Source organism: Nycticebus coucang, chromosome 6 (genome assembly GCF_027406575.1).
Source record: "Nycticebus coucang isolate mNycCou1 chromosome 6, mNycCou1.pri, whole genome shotgun sequence".
Lineage (NCBI taxonomy): Eukaryota > Metazoa > Chordata > Mammalia > Primates > Lorisidae > Nycticebus > Nycticebus coucang.
This window is the reverse complement of record NC_069785.1, coordinates 51,947,352-51,963,632: the sequence shown is the minus strand read 5'-3', so window position 1 is coordinate 51,963,632 and position 16,281 is coordinate 51,947,352. Positions and strand designations below refer to the sequence as shown.

General features: G+C 39.2%; 1 protein-coding gene across 3 annotated transcripts in view; it reads left to right on the top strand.

The window, feature by feature from the left end:
• The window catches only part of ATP8B4 (ATPase phospholipid transporting 8B4 (putative)), a 285,374-nt gene that overhangs the window by 115,826 nt on the left and 153,267 nt on the right, over positions 1-16,281 (top strand). For all 3 annotated transcript variants that reach the window (XM_053596147.1, XM_053596146.1, XM_053596148.1), the window contains one exon: positions 8,604-8,676. In XM_053596147.1, the coding sequence (XP_053452122.1) occupies positions 8,604-8,676 (73 nt within the window). The remainder of the gene's footprint in view (positions 1-8,603; positions 8,677-16,281) is intronic.

The window sequence follows — 16,281 nt, the reverse complement described above, 5'->3', positions numbered from 1 at the left end:
TGTAAAAGAAGTAGGTCACTCTCTCTTACATCTACCTGTCTATATCATAATCATCATCTGTTATGGATTTTCAGACACACCCACACACACAAATAGAACAGTACAAGGAACAATCTGTATTATATAGCTGCAGGTAATACACCATCCACTTCTTGCTATTTTTTTATCCATCCTCATTTTTTTATTTTCCAAGATATTTAAAAAGCAAATTTTTAAGTACATGTATTATTTTGCAAAATGCTTTCAAATCTGTTTCATCTGAAACTCACGAATGTCATGATAAAGAATAGGCACTAAAATGTCAGCTGGGTTTACATCATTGTAAACACTTCAGTCTTATTAACAAAGAGACATTATGAGGGGTTGACAAGATCCAGTTTTTAGGTAACAGTGAGGTTTCAATGTTTTGGTCAGTTTCTTGCTCAAAGTCACACTTCTGGTTGGTAATAGAGCGTGGACTCTAGTCCATGTTTTCTAATTCTGCATAATGTATTCTTTTTTACTATGTTACATCAGTTCCTTCATAAATAAGAGGCCAATATTCTGTTCTTTAAGAGTGTAAGGATTACACTTACCCCTCCTACCCCTTACCCTTTAACCCACTTACCCCTTAACCCCTCCTACCCTTCCCGCTTCTTGGATTCCAATGACCTTTATATCTCCTTGGGCTTGCGTGTGTCCATCGTTTAGCTCCCAGTCATTAGAGAGCACATGTGGTGTTTGTTTTCTATTCCTGAGATATTCTACTTAGAATCATGGTCTCCAGTTCCATCTACACTGATGCAAAAGACACTATCTCATTCCTTTCCATGGCTGAGTACTACTCCAAGGTATATATACTTATTGAACACAATGAACACTATTCTGGTGACGAACGTGCTAAAAGCCCTGATTCTTACATTATACAATGTAATCATGTAACAAAACATTGGTATACTCTTAATATTTTGAAATTAAAAAAAAGTGTAAGGATTATTAAAAATTTAATTCCAACCTCTGGTTCATTTTGAACAGATTTTTTTCTCCTGGAGGTATCAAGGTTGTTCCTACAATGTCACCCTTGAGGATAAAATATTAATATGAAATTTTATCATTTTTATTTAAACAATCCATTAAGATTTGTCACTCATGAATGAGTTTCTCATAATGAAGGTGCTGAGGGTATAAAATATGGTCCAATTGAAGGAAGTATTTTGGTTTTCATGAGCAATAAGATTTATCCTGTCCCGAGAGAAATATGAATGGCACAATGGCTAAAGCCTCAGAAAGTGGAGATGTTTTACTCATGATCATAAGTAAATCCTGACTGAAATCTGTTGCTGTGGTGCTAAGTTATGATTCTGAGAAAATGCACCTAGAGGACCAGATAATACAGTCCAGGCATATAGTTTTCTGATGAGCTCACTGTATAAGGGGAGAAATTTTGGGATATCTTGAGAAATGAAAGTTAATATATGCTGTATTAGACAATTCCTCTGGTCTACCAACTCCCTCACTGAGCTTCTGATTACAGCTACGTGGCAAACAACCTAACACTTAGGTCATTCTCCTGAAGTACAGGTTTTCTTTGTTGTTAACTGGAAGAGTATTCACATGTTCCAGGTATCAGAAGACAAAGATGATTTCGTAGTAGTTATTTAAGAGGCAGATTTATATTTTCCATTTCATCTCTAGGTTTTTTGATAATCACGTCTATTTCAAATCCCACTTACAGACCAAGAGCGGCCTTCAACTCATTAGTAAATGGTGATGGTAGTCACAAGCCAGTGAGTAACACATGGATTAAGAATTCTACCTGCCTACTAGATCTGTTTCTGCAGAACTCAAGAAGATAAACATTATGACTTACTTTAGAGTTACATTAAATTTTTTTCTTAAAAAATGTCTAGGACTTAAATAGTAAGTAAACACATGATTGTCCAGCAATATCTTTCGTCATACTTTGTGCTGCAAAATTAAAAATGAAACTTCCAGAACATTAGGTTCTCTGATCATAGCAAACTAAATCATACCACTGAGAGACAATTTTGCTTTGTTTATGTTGGTATGGCTTGTGTTATCACTTGACATATTAAACAACTAATATTTTTTCTGATTTAACAGATATTTGGTTCTCTCTTAAGCTGGCTCTATACAGGAAAATTGATTGAGGCTTTCACCAGAGGCAATGGAAAAATAAACAGACAGTACCCAAGTTATAAACATTCAACTTATATACTCCTTTCACTTATGAATGAAGGCTACTATGGAAAGTCTCTGAGTTACAAACATCCAGCTAATGTACAACATGTGCTTATGAACAGAGGCTATTACAGGTAATAGATAAATGTACCTGTTCCAACTTATGTACAAATTCTACGTAAGAACCCTAAAGACTGTACCTTGTCTGTAACCTAGGATTGCCTGTAATAAGCCTGGAACTAAGTCAGGTTTTCTTCTCCATTGGAAACTATTCTTGAGATAAACAAAAAAAACTATCGATCAAATCCAAGATGGTGGCCGAGTAACAGCTTCCCTGCAATAGGGCATGGTGAGTCTGGGGAGATAAGACTCCAGGCATCTCTGACTGGTGGGATCTGCCTATAATCATCCCTTTGAGGATACAGGGAGTCAGCAAGGGACTTCTGGACCCCAAGAGGAGGACAAAAACAGTGGAAAACTGAATAAAAAAAAAAACAAACCGTGGAAAACTGGCAAATGGTTGCATGTGTTCGATTGACCTAATCCTGCCCGCAGCTGTAAGTACAAGCAGCAGTGAGTTGCAAACCAGAAAGGCCTTACCTGTGAATTGTTTCAGTGTTTTTGGACTTGGCACTCAGTTGAACTGCCTTGGGGAGAGCTTGAGCAGAAGTGCAGAGAACTTTGGGCATTGTTTAGGGCCCCAGACTGAGCTGCTGAGCTGGATGGAGCTAACAGTGTTTGGCTATGGGCCGCAGGGAGCCATTGTGAGAGAACTGCCCTGGCAAGCTCCGCCCTCAGAGTCGCAGAGGAAGGATGGGGCGGGAGCTAGTAACCTAGTGACTGAGCAGCCTAAAGGCAGGGACTGAGCTGCCTTATAGCCTTAACCCTCAGGGGCAGAGTGAGACTGGTTTTGGTACACTGGAGGCTCAGGCTGTTGCTCTGGGTAGAGTGCCGTGTTGTCACAGCTCATAGCAACCTCAAACTCCTGGGCTTGGTGCCAACTGGACTTCCATAAGAGCTGCGCTGTGACCCCTGACCCAAGACCCATGCTCGCCGGGCCTTAGCATGCCCTGACCAGGAACTGCGGGAGCCACACAACCCTGCATCCTCCCTCCTGTACCCTCCCTCCTTCCACACCGGCCTGCTTATCTGGCCAGGGACTTTGGTGGCCACATGCCCTCCAGAGCACTCCCTATCTCGTTGTAGAGCCCTTCAGAATCTTCTCCTGCGTATACAGTGTTCATGCTTCTTTTTATCATACTATAACTTAGAGCACAGTTCATCTAAGCACATATAGACCTTATTCTTTTAACTGACTTCACTGTACTCCACTGGGTAGATGAACCCTAATTGAGTAAGTGTTCTTTGGTATCTCTATGTAATCCTTATAGATGGACATTTTAATGATTTTCTAATTAGTGGCTATTGCAAATAATGCTACGGTACATATCCTTGTCAATTCATATGTAATAACCTATGTGATTAGTTCTTTAAAATAGTATATCTGCATAAAAATGTGTGGACATTTAAATTTTTGTTAGATACTGCAAAATAGGGCAAATGTCTCAATTTCTCTGAAGCTTAGTATCCTATTCTGTAAAATGAGAGTTGAAACAATACCCATCTTACAAGTTGTTGTGAGGATTAAATGAGATCAGATACATAGTGTTGCTGGATATAGCAAATTAAAATATAAGACCCCAGGCTTGCCGCCTGTGGCTCTGTGGTTAGGGCACCAGCCACACACACTAAAGCTGGTGGGTTTGAACCCAGCCTGGGCCTGCTAACACAACAATGACAATAGCACCCAAAAAATAGCTGGGTGTTGTGGTGGGTGCCTATAGTCCCAGCTACTCTGAAGGCTGAGGCAAGAGAATCACTTAAGCCCAAGAGTTTGAGGTTGCTGTAAGCTATAATGCCACGGCACTCTACTGAAGGTGACATAATGAGACTTTGTCTCAAAAAAAAAAAAAAATCTATATCTATAAAAGACACCAGTTAAACTCAAATTTCAGATAAACAATAATAATGTTTTAGGAGAAGTATTTCACAGGACTTTTTTTTTGTTTATTTTTTTGTAAAGACAGAGTCTCACTTTATTGCCCTTGGTAGAGTGCTGTGCCATCACAGCTCACAGCAACCTCCAGCTCCTGGGCTTAGGCGATTCTCTTGCCTCAGCCTCCCCAGTAGCTGGGACCACAGGCACCTGCCACAACACCTGGCTATTTTTTGTTGCAGTTTGGCTAGGGCCGGGCTTGAACCCACCACCCTCGGTATATTGGGTCGGTGCCCTACTCACTGAGCCACAGCTGCCGTCCTCACAGGACATATTTATACTAAAAAATAATTTGCTATTTATCCAAAATATCCAGGAACTATACTGAAGAGATCAGTATAGTCCCTGGAATGCAGTAAGCATCAAATAAATTTTTGGCTGCTATAATTCGTATCAGACATTCAGAAAAATATATCGTATGGCCAATGTTTTTAGAAATAATTCTATATCTTTAAATTTATTTATCATTCATCAAAAATGTTTATTGAACACCTACTATGAAACAGACATTATTCTAAGTCATACAGGTGGTGAACAAAAGAATGTCTATATGAGTAGGGAATACTATTTGTTAAAGGACTGACATGTGCTTAAGACTAACCCAGGTCAGGTGCACTGGCTCATGCCTGTAATCCTAATACTCTGGGAGGCCGAGGAGGGTGATTTGCTTGAGCTTAGGAGTTTGAGACCAGCCTGAGCAAGGGTGAGACCCCATTTCTACTAAAAATAGAAAAAATTAGCCGAGTAGGTAGAGCATGACTGTAGTATATCTACTCAGGAGGCTGAGGCAAGAGGATTGCTTTTGAACCCAGGAGTTTGAGGTTGCTATGAGCTATGAACCAAAAGCACCCTAGCCTGTGGCAACAGAGTGAGACATCTCAAAAAAAAAATAAATAAATAAAAAATAAAAATAAATAAAAGAAAAAAAAGAAAAAACAAGCTTTCTAAGTGGATTTGTTAATTACAGGAGGTCAATTCTATTGACCTTTATTATCTTTTCTCTCTAGTACCCCAACACTATTCTGTAATTGTGAGGAAATCCCCTTTGTAGGAATCCAAGTTGCTGATGAGAAGTCAGGAGCATTAGAGCATGAAAAGGATGACAGGAGCCTTGAAAGGCCTAGTGAGGGTCCTCCTCTCTGTCCCTTGAACTTTAGCAATGCATTCAGTATCTTGTACGAGGTAAATGCTCGATTGCTAGTCTCTGAAACCAAAAGGTTAGTGACATAGAGTGTGGTGGGTCCTACCTCACTCCCAGACTTGGGCTTTCTCAAGGAAGTTTGAGAAAGCTCTTTGTATGCTGTGACTTGCCAGGAAGAAGCAGGTTCAGACCAATTTATCAAAAATTATTAGGCGCAGGGTACCGCCTGTGGCTCAAAGGAGTAGGGTGCTGGCCCCATATGCTGGAGGTGGCAGGTTCAAGCCCAGCCCTGGCCAAAAGCTGCAAAAAAAAAAAAAAGATTATTAGGTGCAGTTTGCTACTTTTCATCTCTTTTACTCAGATTTTCTGAAGTTCTGAGAATAGGTACATAGTAGATGTATTTGGAAAAACTCTTTCCTTAAAGTAATTATAGTTGCTATTCTATAGCAGATAAACTCCTTATTTCTTTATGATACCTTTAGAATTTAAATTTTATGAATCTTTTTCTTGAATTTTGGCTTATTTAGTGATTAGCTTATGCGTTTACTAAGGGGAAGGCCATCTTACAATCCCACCTATTTTTGAAAAACCTGGTTCAAAGAAGCTTAGAATATATTATGTCCATTTCAAAATCTGGAATAATTATATGATGCTGCTGAAAATTCAGCCATGTTTTAAAATCTTGAAATTTCTTGATTCAATATAATTAAATGAATGAGTTCATTTCCAGCATATTCATATATTGCAATTCATCTACAAGAGCAAGAGGGCTTTCCCTGATAAACCTAAAAGCCATGTTTAAAGATGCTGAGTCTGTAGGGCTGAGTGTCATTTTCACAGCCCATGAGGCCATTCTGTGTCCCTCGGGTGGAGCTATGATGCAAGATTGCTCCAAACTTGAGCCCCGAGAACAGCTGCATCACACATGGTGAGCCAGGGAGTGTCTGTTTTCATTGTTTCAGGTTGCTAATGAAACCCGATCGCTATGCAAGTGAAAATATTAGAAAGTCTAGAAATATATGTATTTTGAAGATGAGCTTTAAAGTAAATCTTTCTGTCTGCCCCTCTAGTCCTGCTGGGATGTCTTTGATATTGTGTTGTCATCAGTGGTGGTGGTGAGGGGGTAAAGACAAGAAAAACGGCTGGATTCAAGATATAGATGATGTAAATTCATTTGCAGGTCTTTATCAGTTTGTGCTTGTTCACTAACTTTAGATCCTTCTGTAGCTATGACCCTTAGTGCTCATTAAATGTATCTCTGAGTTCCTAGTTAAGGGAACTGATAAATATCTGGTAATACAGAATAGGAAATAATGTTAAAAAACTCCTCTCATTGTATTATACATATTGGTTATTCTATATATATTCAATATATGGTTATTCTAATCTATGCAAAGGTGGGGTTAACCAAGACATCTCATACAACCTATGGTTTACTGGTAGTCTAGGCCCTTCTTCTGAAAAAACTCTAATTACATTTGCGTAGTGTTACTTTCTCCTCTCTAAACTAGTCTATTTTGTACTTCTTTCTCTTGCTCTTCATTTTGTTTCTGAAAGCTCGTCAAATCATAAGATGATTTTCTGCAAGTATCATAATGTTACTTTGCAAGGGTTCTTGTGAGGCGGCTGTCCACAAACCTGATGGATGTGTTCATAGTGGAGGTTAGTGATGAAGCAGTGGGGTAGTGCTAGGCTTGGGGTCAACATTCAGGAAATGCTGTTTGCTATTTCTGTATGATCCTTCTGAGAGATTATATAAGGTGCAAGTAGGAAGAAGAAGAGTTTGGAAATAAAACTTAATATCCTCTTGACTGTCTGCTGAAGTAGATGCACTTTCAATAGACTTCAGAGCAATTCAGTAGCAGTGCAATTTCCACCAACAGAGGCATGAGATCTTTGTCCGTACATTCATGTCTACTTTTCTAAGATACCATTTGCCGAGAAATGTCCAAATTAGGTATCCCAAGAAATAAACCAGCACATAATCGTACATGTAAAAATAAATAAAATGAGGTTTAGAAGGCTTCCTAGGTTCTCTCATTGTCGTCAAATTAGATAAAGTGCAGAAAAGTATGCATTGGAAAAATGATTGAATTCTGGCTAGAGATGAAAATGCTGCAATTGAATATTTTCCAGAACAACATGTACTTGGATCTGTATTAAAGAAAAATTCTTCAAGTGTTTAAGCCAAATGATCCAGCAGAGTTGATAGTGTGAGGAATATTTCACAGTTGTATAAATATTTAAAACTGTTTTCCAGTCTATAAAACAAGTAAATTAGATTATTTTTTAAAAAATTGCACAATGAATTAAAGCTGCTCACCTGAATTTGTTGGAGGAACCTGTCCTTCTCATCCTAGGCCTTCTCTCCTATAAAAGAATCAGAAGACAGTGTGATGAGGAAAACAAAGCTGGTTTACGGTTCAGGGAATTTCAGAAGGGATGATTAGTATCACAGTATATGGCCACAGGTGGTTTGTTTCCAGAAGCCTGTCTGGTTTTGGGCAGTCTTGACTAACTTGTCACCGAGGGCCAGATCCAATGGACACAATAGCTGTTCAGCATAAACTCCTTTGAACTTGGTTGAGGGTGGTCTTGAGGCTTCCTGATGTACAGGAGCTTCACAGAAGCAGTGCAGCTTGTTGGCTGAGTTGTTTGAGAGGCTGGTGCTGTCCTGTTAGAACGGCACCAAACTTGTCCTTCAGTCTCAATGTTGCTTTGTAGGTGGTCTTTCTCATTATCACCCATGTTGTTTTTGTCCTTTCCAAAATTTAATTTTTTTTCCCTCTTATATTTTAACTATTTCCCTGGACCAATTTCTCTTGCCAGCATCTCCTCACTTTTTGCCTCCAGTTAAATAGACAGCGATGTTTCTGTATTTATTAATAAAGAGTTTGAAAACCAAGGCCAAATTTATTGAAGTTTTCTAGCTGCTGTATAATGCTGGCATCCTGGGGTGGCGGAAAAAATGCTCGTTCAAGAGTTAGGCATCTTGAGTTTAGGCCAGGGGTACAACTAACTCACTGGGTATTCTTGGGCAAATCAATTTAACTTCTCTGGAGCTTTATTCTCACATTGCTCAGATAAAACCCCTTTAAATTCAATACCAGGAAAGTCTTATCTATTTCATCTATTATATGATGCTACATTGTGAATACATTCTCTTGAGTCTACTTTTGATTCTTTTCCATTCTTGAAAAAAATTAATCTTGTTTTTGTTCCTAGATTGCAGAATGAAAAATGGATGAATGTCAAAGTGGGAGACATCATTAAATTAGAAAATAACCAATTTGTTGCTGTGAGTACTCAATATTGTTTAAAGAATTTATCTCAGATTAAAATAGCATATATATAGAAGCATTTACCTTTACAAATTTAGAAAATCTAACCTAATCTGGAATAATAAAGAAGAGAATACCAGTGTTTATTAGTAGAAAGTGTCAGTTATAAAACGTTTTAACAGACCTTGATTTATTACTTTCAATAACTTGGTAACTTAGATAAGAATGAGACTGATTATCACCTTGTCTATTTCCTTAGGGATCTTTTAAATTAACAGTTACAAAAGATTTTAAGTCAGGATGTCAATCATTTTAAGTAAATTTGAGTTTTTAAAATGCTTCCGAGTACTCTAAAAACAATTTATGATTAGTACTGTTAATATCATGATTAGTATTGTTAACTTAGAGTATATTTGAAGAAAACGTGGGCTAGAGAAAAAGGTCTGCTCTTTCCTGAATAATTACAAAATGTTTATCAATTGTGCTGAATTAATAATGTGTTAGTGAGGTCTTCCTTTCTATCAAATATTCTCAAGCTGCTTACATTACAATTTCCACGAAAAGTTTCAGTCCAATCACTAAAATATGAAACTCACTCTAGTTCAAATTAAATTTAGGATGAAAAAACTATCTAGATCAGAGACTGAAATTTCAAACTATTGCAGTGTTTATGTCAAATATATATTAGATTATTTATAAACGTTTTTGTGTTGAGTGCAATTTTGCATATCAAGTTGTGTACATCATTCAATTTGAGACATTTTACCACAGGGGAAAAATATGGCCCCAGGATCTATTTACAAGAACAACAACCTGGTTAAGACTGCTAAACATTCACTTTCAGAAAACAGTCCTCCTTTATTAATGCCCTATGTGTGTACATTGAATTTTCTGGAACAGCCCATACTAAGAAGGTTACTCAGTGGATAGACCATTCACAAAAGAATTCACACTTCAAATACAACAGTGTGTATTTCTCTGGCAACCTTAATGCTCGGGAAAATAATTGGGAACCAAAAATAAGCAAGAGATGTTAGGGAAGCCAAAACAGAGGTCTTGATGTCATCCCTAAGAATGACTGGCAAATGGCCAAGAAACACACAGAAAAATGCTAATCATCTTTAATCATCAGAGAAATGCAAATCAAAACTACTTTGAGACATCACCTAACTCCAGTAAGATTATCTCACATTACAAAATCCCAAAACTGCAGATGTTGTCATGGATGTGGAGAGAAGGGAACACTTCTACACTGCTGGTGGCATTGCAAACTAATACAGCCATTTTGGAAAGAAATATGGAGAATTCTCAAGGAACTATAAGTTAATCTACTGTTTAATCCCGCAATTCCATTACTAGGTATCTACCCAGATGAACAAAAATCATTTTACAACAAAGACATTTATACTAGACTGTTTATTGCAGCTTAGTTTACAATTGCCAAAATGTGGCAACAACCTAAATGCCCATCGAACCATGAATACCAAGGAATACTATGCAGCCATAAAAGATGGAGACTTTACATCTTTTATGTTTACTTGGATGGAGCAGGAACATAGTCTTACATATCTAGTTAAAGTAGCTTGAGAATGGGAAAAAAGTATCCAATGTACTCAGTAATATTATGAAATCAATATATAATCACTTACACATTCATATGAATGATAAAACACAAATATTGTCCAGAAAGGAGTGGAGAGGAGGGAGAGTGGATGGGGGAGAGGGAGAGTGGAGGGAGGGTATTTGGTGTGATCTCACCCAATGTGCACAATGCAAGGGTATATTTTAAAACAATGAAGAGTATATTATAAATGTCGTACCACAAAAAATAAGAAAGTAAGGTGATGGTTATGTTAATGTTTGATTTAAGCATTCCACATTTACATCAAATTATCACATTGTATCCCATAAATGTATATAGTTATGATTTAATAAGAATTAAGTGAAAAAAAAGAAATGTAAGTTGATTGTAGTAAGGCACTGTGTCTACATTATATTTTTTGCACCTTCAATGACATAAAAATTTTATTATTTTTTTTTAAGTAATTTTGTTTTTTTGAGACAGAGTCTCACTTTGTTGCCCTTGGTAGAGTGCTGTGGCATCACATCTCATAGCAACCTCAAACTCAGCTGGGACTACAGGTGCCTGCCACAATGCTCGTCTATTTTTTTTAGAGACAGGGTCTCCCTCTGGCTCAGGCTGGTCTCAAACTTGTGAGCTCAGGCAATCCACCTGGCTTGGCCTCCTATAGTGCTAGGATTAGAGGCATGAGCCACTGCACCCGGCTGTGAAAATGTTTTGAAATGTAAATATTGTTCAACAAATAATTGATGATCCATTACTCTATGAAAATATATATACATAAATACAAACATACACATATGTGTATGTCTATATATGTATGCACATATATAGCTTCAAATTGTGAATAAATCAAGGTTAATATAGACTCACTCAAAAAAAAAAGAATTTGATAAATGGACATTCTGTAGTGTTGATGACAAGTGAATCCTATCTAATATTCATCCTTGTTAGAGGCTATCCACAGGACTTATAACACACTTTGTTTTCATGGACTATCTGAAGTAGAAATATACCTAGCATTGCCCCTGAAATATTTAATTCCAAATAAAATGATACTTAATTGTGTGGCATATTTCAGTTTGTGCTAACTCCTATATAATCTAGCACATTTGGCTAAATTAGTTGCCAAAAAAATTTTGTATGCACACATCTTAGAATTCCATATCAGGTCAAAACAAAAAGGTTATTCATTTAGAAGCACCAAAACTCTTTCATTGTAATCGTTTTTACTGGAAATAGCATTGCAATGAGTTATATGGAGCCCTTTTTTCTTTCTCTTTCTTTCTTTCTTTTTTTTTTTTTTTTTGAGACAGAGTCTCAAGCTGTCACCCTGGGTAGAGGGCCATGGCCTCACAGTTCACAGCAACCTCAAACTCTTGGGCTTATGCCATTCTCTTGCCTCAACCTCCTAAGTAGCTGGGACTACAGGTGCCCACCACAATGCCTGGCTATTTTTTTGATGCAGTTGTCATTGTTGTTCAGCTGGCCCAGGCCGGATTCAAACCCGCCAGCCTCGGTGCATATGGCCAGCCTCATAACCACTATACTAGTAGGGCACTGAGCCTGGAGCCTTTTTTTCTTAAACCAAGAATCTTGAATATATGTGATCTTTACTTCATTAGTACATACAGATCTGCTTTCTGGGAACCTGTTGATCTAAAACATACTGAATTTTGAAAATTTATGTTCACTCTTCATTTTTTTCTATCTTCTTTGTTATAAGAGACTGATATCTATTTATTCAATTGACATTTACTGAATGCTCCCTATGACACAACATGGCACCAGGTATTGAAAAACAGACACATCAGTATGCACTTTGCCTTCAAGAATCTTGGTGCCTGTAACACAGTGGTTATGGCGCCAGCCACATACACTGAGCCTGGTGGGTTCAAACCCGGTCTGGGCCTGCTAAACAATGATGACAACTGCAACAAAAAATAGCTGGGCATTGTGATGGGTGCCTGTAGTCCCAGCTATTTGGGAGGCTGAGGCAAGAGAATCACTTAAGCCGAAGAGTTTTAGGTTGCTGTGAGCTGCGATGCCACGGCACTCTACTGAGGGTGACATAGTGAAACTCTGTCTCGAAAAAAAAAAAAAATCTTGCTGTCCATGTTAGCTTAGACTGACAATCACAGCATGGAAGGAAGGAATCTTGGTGATGCTATAGGGGGCCGGACCCTTGATTTGACACACAGAAACCCAAAAGCAAAGAAAATAAAGTGTTTACTGTTACTGAAGGAATGTGGGAAAGACTCAGTGCTCACCCAGGCTCTCTCAGTGCACAACACTGTATCTGCCTTGATTTTACTTATAAGATATGTTTATCTAACACACACCGCCTTCTAGGGTATTGATCCTAATTTTTAATGAACTGAAAAATAAGCTAAGGAAATGAATTTAAATTGTGTCTCACAAAAAAATACATGGATTATGTGAACTTGGCAAATTGTTCTACATATAAGGAGCCCAAGCTGGATTGGATGTCAGAGACCAAGGGAAATACAAGTTAGAATGTCAGTGCTCCAGGGCAAGTCAGAGCACAGATATGCTGGCCATGAGGTGTCATGGAGTTGTAAGATTGGAGACACAGATTTGCACTCTAGCATTGATATTCTAATTTGTATTTCCCTTGGTCTTTGTTTTAATTTAGTGATATTTTCTATAATAGTATGTATGCTTGGAGACAATCCAAGATGGCGGCCGAGTAACAGCCTCCCTGCAACAGGGCACAGTGAGTCTGGGGAGATAAGACTCCAGGTATCTCTGGCTGGTGGGATCTGCCTATAATCATCCTTTAAGGATACAGGGAGATAGCAAGGGATTTCTGGACCCCAAGAGGAGGACAAAAACAGTGGAAAACTGGCAAGTGGTTGTGTGTGTTTGATCGACCTAATCCCGCCGGCAGCCATAAGTACAAGCAACAGTGAGACTGCAAACCGGAAAGGCCTTACCTGTGAACTGTTTCGGTGTTTTTGGACTTGGCACTCAGTTGAACTGCCTTTGGGGAGAGCTTGAGCAAGAGTGCAGAGAACTTTGGGCATTGTCTAGGGCCCCAGACTGAGCTGCTGAGCCGGATGGAGCTAATAGTGTTTGGTTGTGGGCCACAGTGAGCCATTATGAGAGAACTGCCCCGGCAAACTCCACCCTCAGAGTCGCAGAGCAAGGATCAGGTGGGAGCTAGGAACCTAGTGACTGAGCAGCCTAAAGGCGGGGACTGAGCTGCCTTACAGCCTTAACCCTCAGGGGCAGAGTGAGACCAGTTTTGGCACATTGGAGCATCGGGCTGTTGCCCTGGGTAGAGTGCCGTGGTGTCACAGCGCATAGCAACCTCAAACTCCTGGGCTTGGTGCTGCCCAGACTTCCATAAGAGCTGTGCCGAGACCCCCGACCCACGACCCACGCCCGCCGGGCTTCCTCATGCCTTGACCAGGAACTGCGGGAGCCACGCAACCCTGCGTCCTCCCTCCTGTACCCTTCCTGCCTCCACACCAGCCCGCTCGTCTGGCCAGGGACTCTAGTGGCCACGTGCCCTCCAGAGACCTCCCTGCCTCTGTGCAGAGCCCTTCTCCTGGCCAGAGACTGCTGGAACCTTGGGCTCTCTGTGCCAAAGTCACTGGGCACAGCACTCCCGGAACTGTGCGCACCACCTCCCGCCCTGTTGCTGGATCTGGGTGTGTCACACTCCGGAGCTGCTTCCAAAACCAGAACTCCCTGGCTGGGGAAGTCCCAGAGGAACTACACAAGGCCACTGCCTACAAAGATCTAGCAATAATAGAGTAATCCCGCTGGGGTCTAATCTTGGAGAAAGACCTCCCCAACTCTGAGGATGGCCAGAGGCAACGGTGAAAAACAATCATGAAGTGAAATCAACAGAAAAACTCTGGCAATATGAATAGTCAGAGTAGATCAACTCCCCCAAGGATCAATGGGGCAGACACAGCACAAGATCCCATGCACAAACAAATAGCTGAGATATCAGAAATTGAATTCAGAATCTGGGTAGCAAATAAGATCAAATTAGAATTCCAAGCAGTAACCCAAAAGATATCTCAAGAATTCAACGAATTCAAAGACCAAATGACCAAAGATTTTGACACGTTGAGATAAGAAATTGCAGCCCTCAAAGATCTGAGAAACACAGTAGAATCCCTCAGTAACGAATGAGCAAGCAGAAGAAAGGATTTTTGACATTGAAGACAAAGCTTTCGAATGCTCTCAAACTCTCAAAGAGGAAGAGAAATGGAGGGCAAAAACAGATCACTCTCTCAGAGAGCACTGGGATAATTTGAAGAAACCCAATATTCGTCTTACAGTGATCCCCGAAAGTGATGAAGTGGCTTTGCAAGGTACAGAGACTCTTCTCCATGAGATTATGAATGAGAACTTTCCAGACATGCCAAGAGATTCTGAAATTCAGATAGCAGACAGTTTCAGAACTCCAGCAGGACTCAACCCAAATAAGACATCCTCCAGACACATCATCATCAACTTCACTAAAGTTAATATGAAGGAGAAAATTCTGAAAGCAGCCAGATGAAAGAAAACCATCACCTACGAGGGCAAGACTATTAGAATAACTGCAGATCTCTCTGCTGAAACCTTTCAAGCTAGAAGAGGATGGTCATCGACTTTTAATCTCCTAAAACAAAATAACTTTCAACCCAGGATCCTGTACCCAGCTGAACTAAGTTTCATCTATGACGGAGAAATTAAATACTTCAATGACATTCACATGTTGAAGAAATTTGCTATAACTAAACCAGCTCTCCAGGATATTCTCAGACCTATCCTACATAAACGACCAGCGTAATCCTCCACCACAAAAGTAAACCCACCCAGAAAATTTTGATCAAATTCCAACTTCCACAGTTGCAAAAGGATTAAAAATGTCCACCGGACTCTCGAAAGGCTTATCAATATTCTCAATTAATGTGAATGGTTTAAATTGTCCTCTAAAGAGGCACAGGTTGGCTGACTGAATACAAAAACTCAAGCCAGATATCTGCTGCATACAAGAATGCATCTTATATTAAAAGACAAATATAGACTCAAGGTGAAGGGATGGTCATCTATACTCCAGCCAAATGGAAAGCAGAAAAAAGCAGGCATTGCAATCCTATTCTCAGATGCAATAGGCTTTAAACCACCCGAAATAAGGAAGGATAAGGATGGACATTTCATATTTGATAAAGGTAATACTCAATATGATGAGATTTCAATTATTAATATTTATGCACCCAACCAGAATGCACTTCAATTTAAAAGAGAAACTCTAACAGACATTAGCAACTTGATTTCCTCCAGTTCCATGGTAGTTGGAGATTTTAACACCCCTTTAGCAGTGCTGGATAGATCCTCCAAAAAAAAGCTAAGCAAAGAAATTTTAGATTTAAACTTAACCATTTAACATCTGGACTTAACAGACATCTACAGAACATTTCATCCCAACAAATTGATAGTGATCAAAACAGCATGGTATTGGCACAAAAACAGAGAGTGGATGTCTGGAACAGAATAGAGAACCAAGAGATGAATCCAGCTACTTACTGTTATTTGATCTTTGACAAGCCAATTAAAAACATTCAGTGGGGAAAAGATTCCCTATATAACAAATGGTGAACTGGCTGGCAACCTGTAGAAGATTGAAACTAGACCCACACCTTTCACCATTAACTAAGGTAGACTCTCACTGGATAAAAGATTTAAACTTAAGACATGAAACTATAAAAATACTTGAAGAAAGTACAGGGAAAACTCTTGAAGGAATCGGCCTGGGTGAATATTTTATGAGGAGGACTCCCCAAGCAATTGAAGCAGTATCAAAAATATACTACTGGGACCTGATCAAACTAAAAAGCTTCTGCACAGCCAAGAACATAGTAAGTGAAGCAAGCAGACAGCCCTCAGAATGGGAGAAGATATTTTCAGGTTATACCTCTGATAAAGGTCTAATAACCAGAATCCAAAGATAACTCAAATGTATTAGCAAGAAAAGAACAAGTGATACCATCTCAGGGTGGGCAAGGGACTTGAA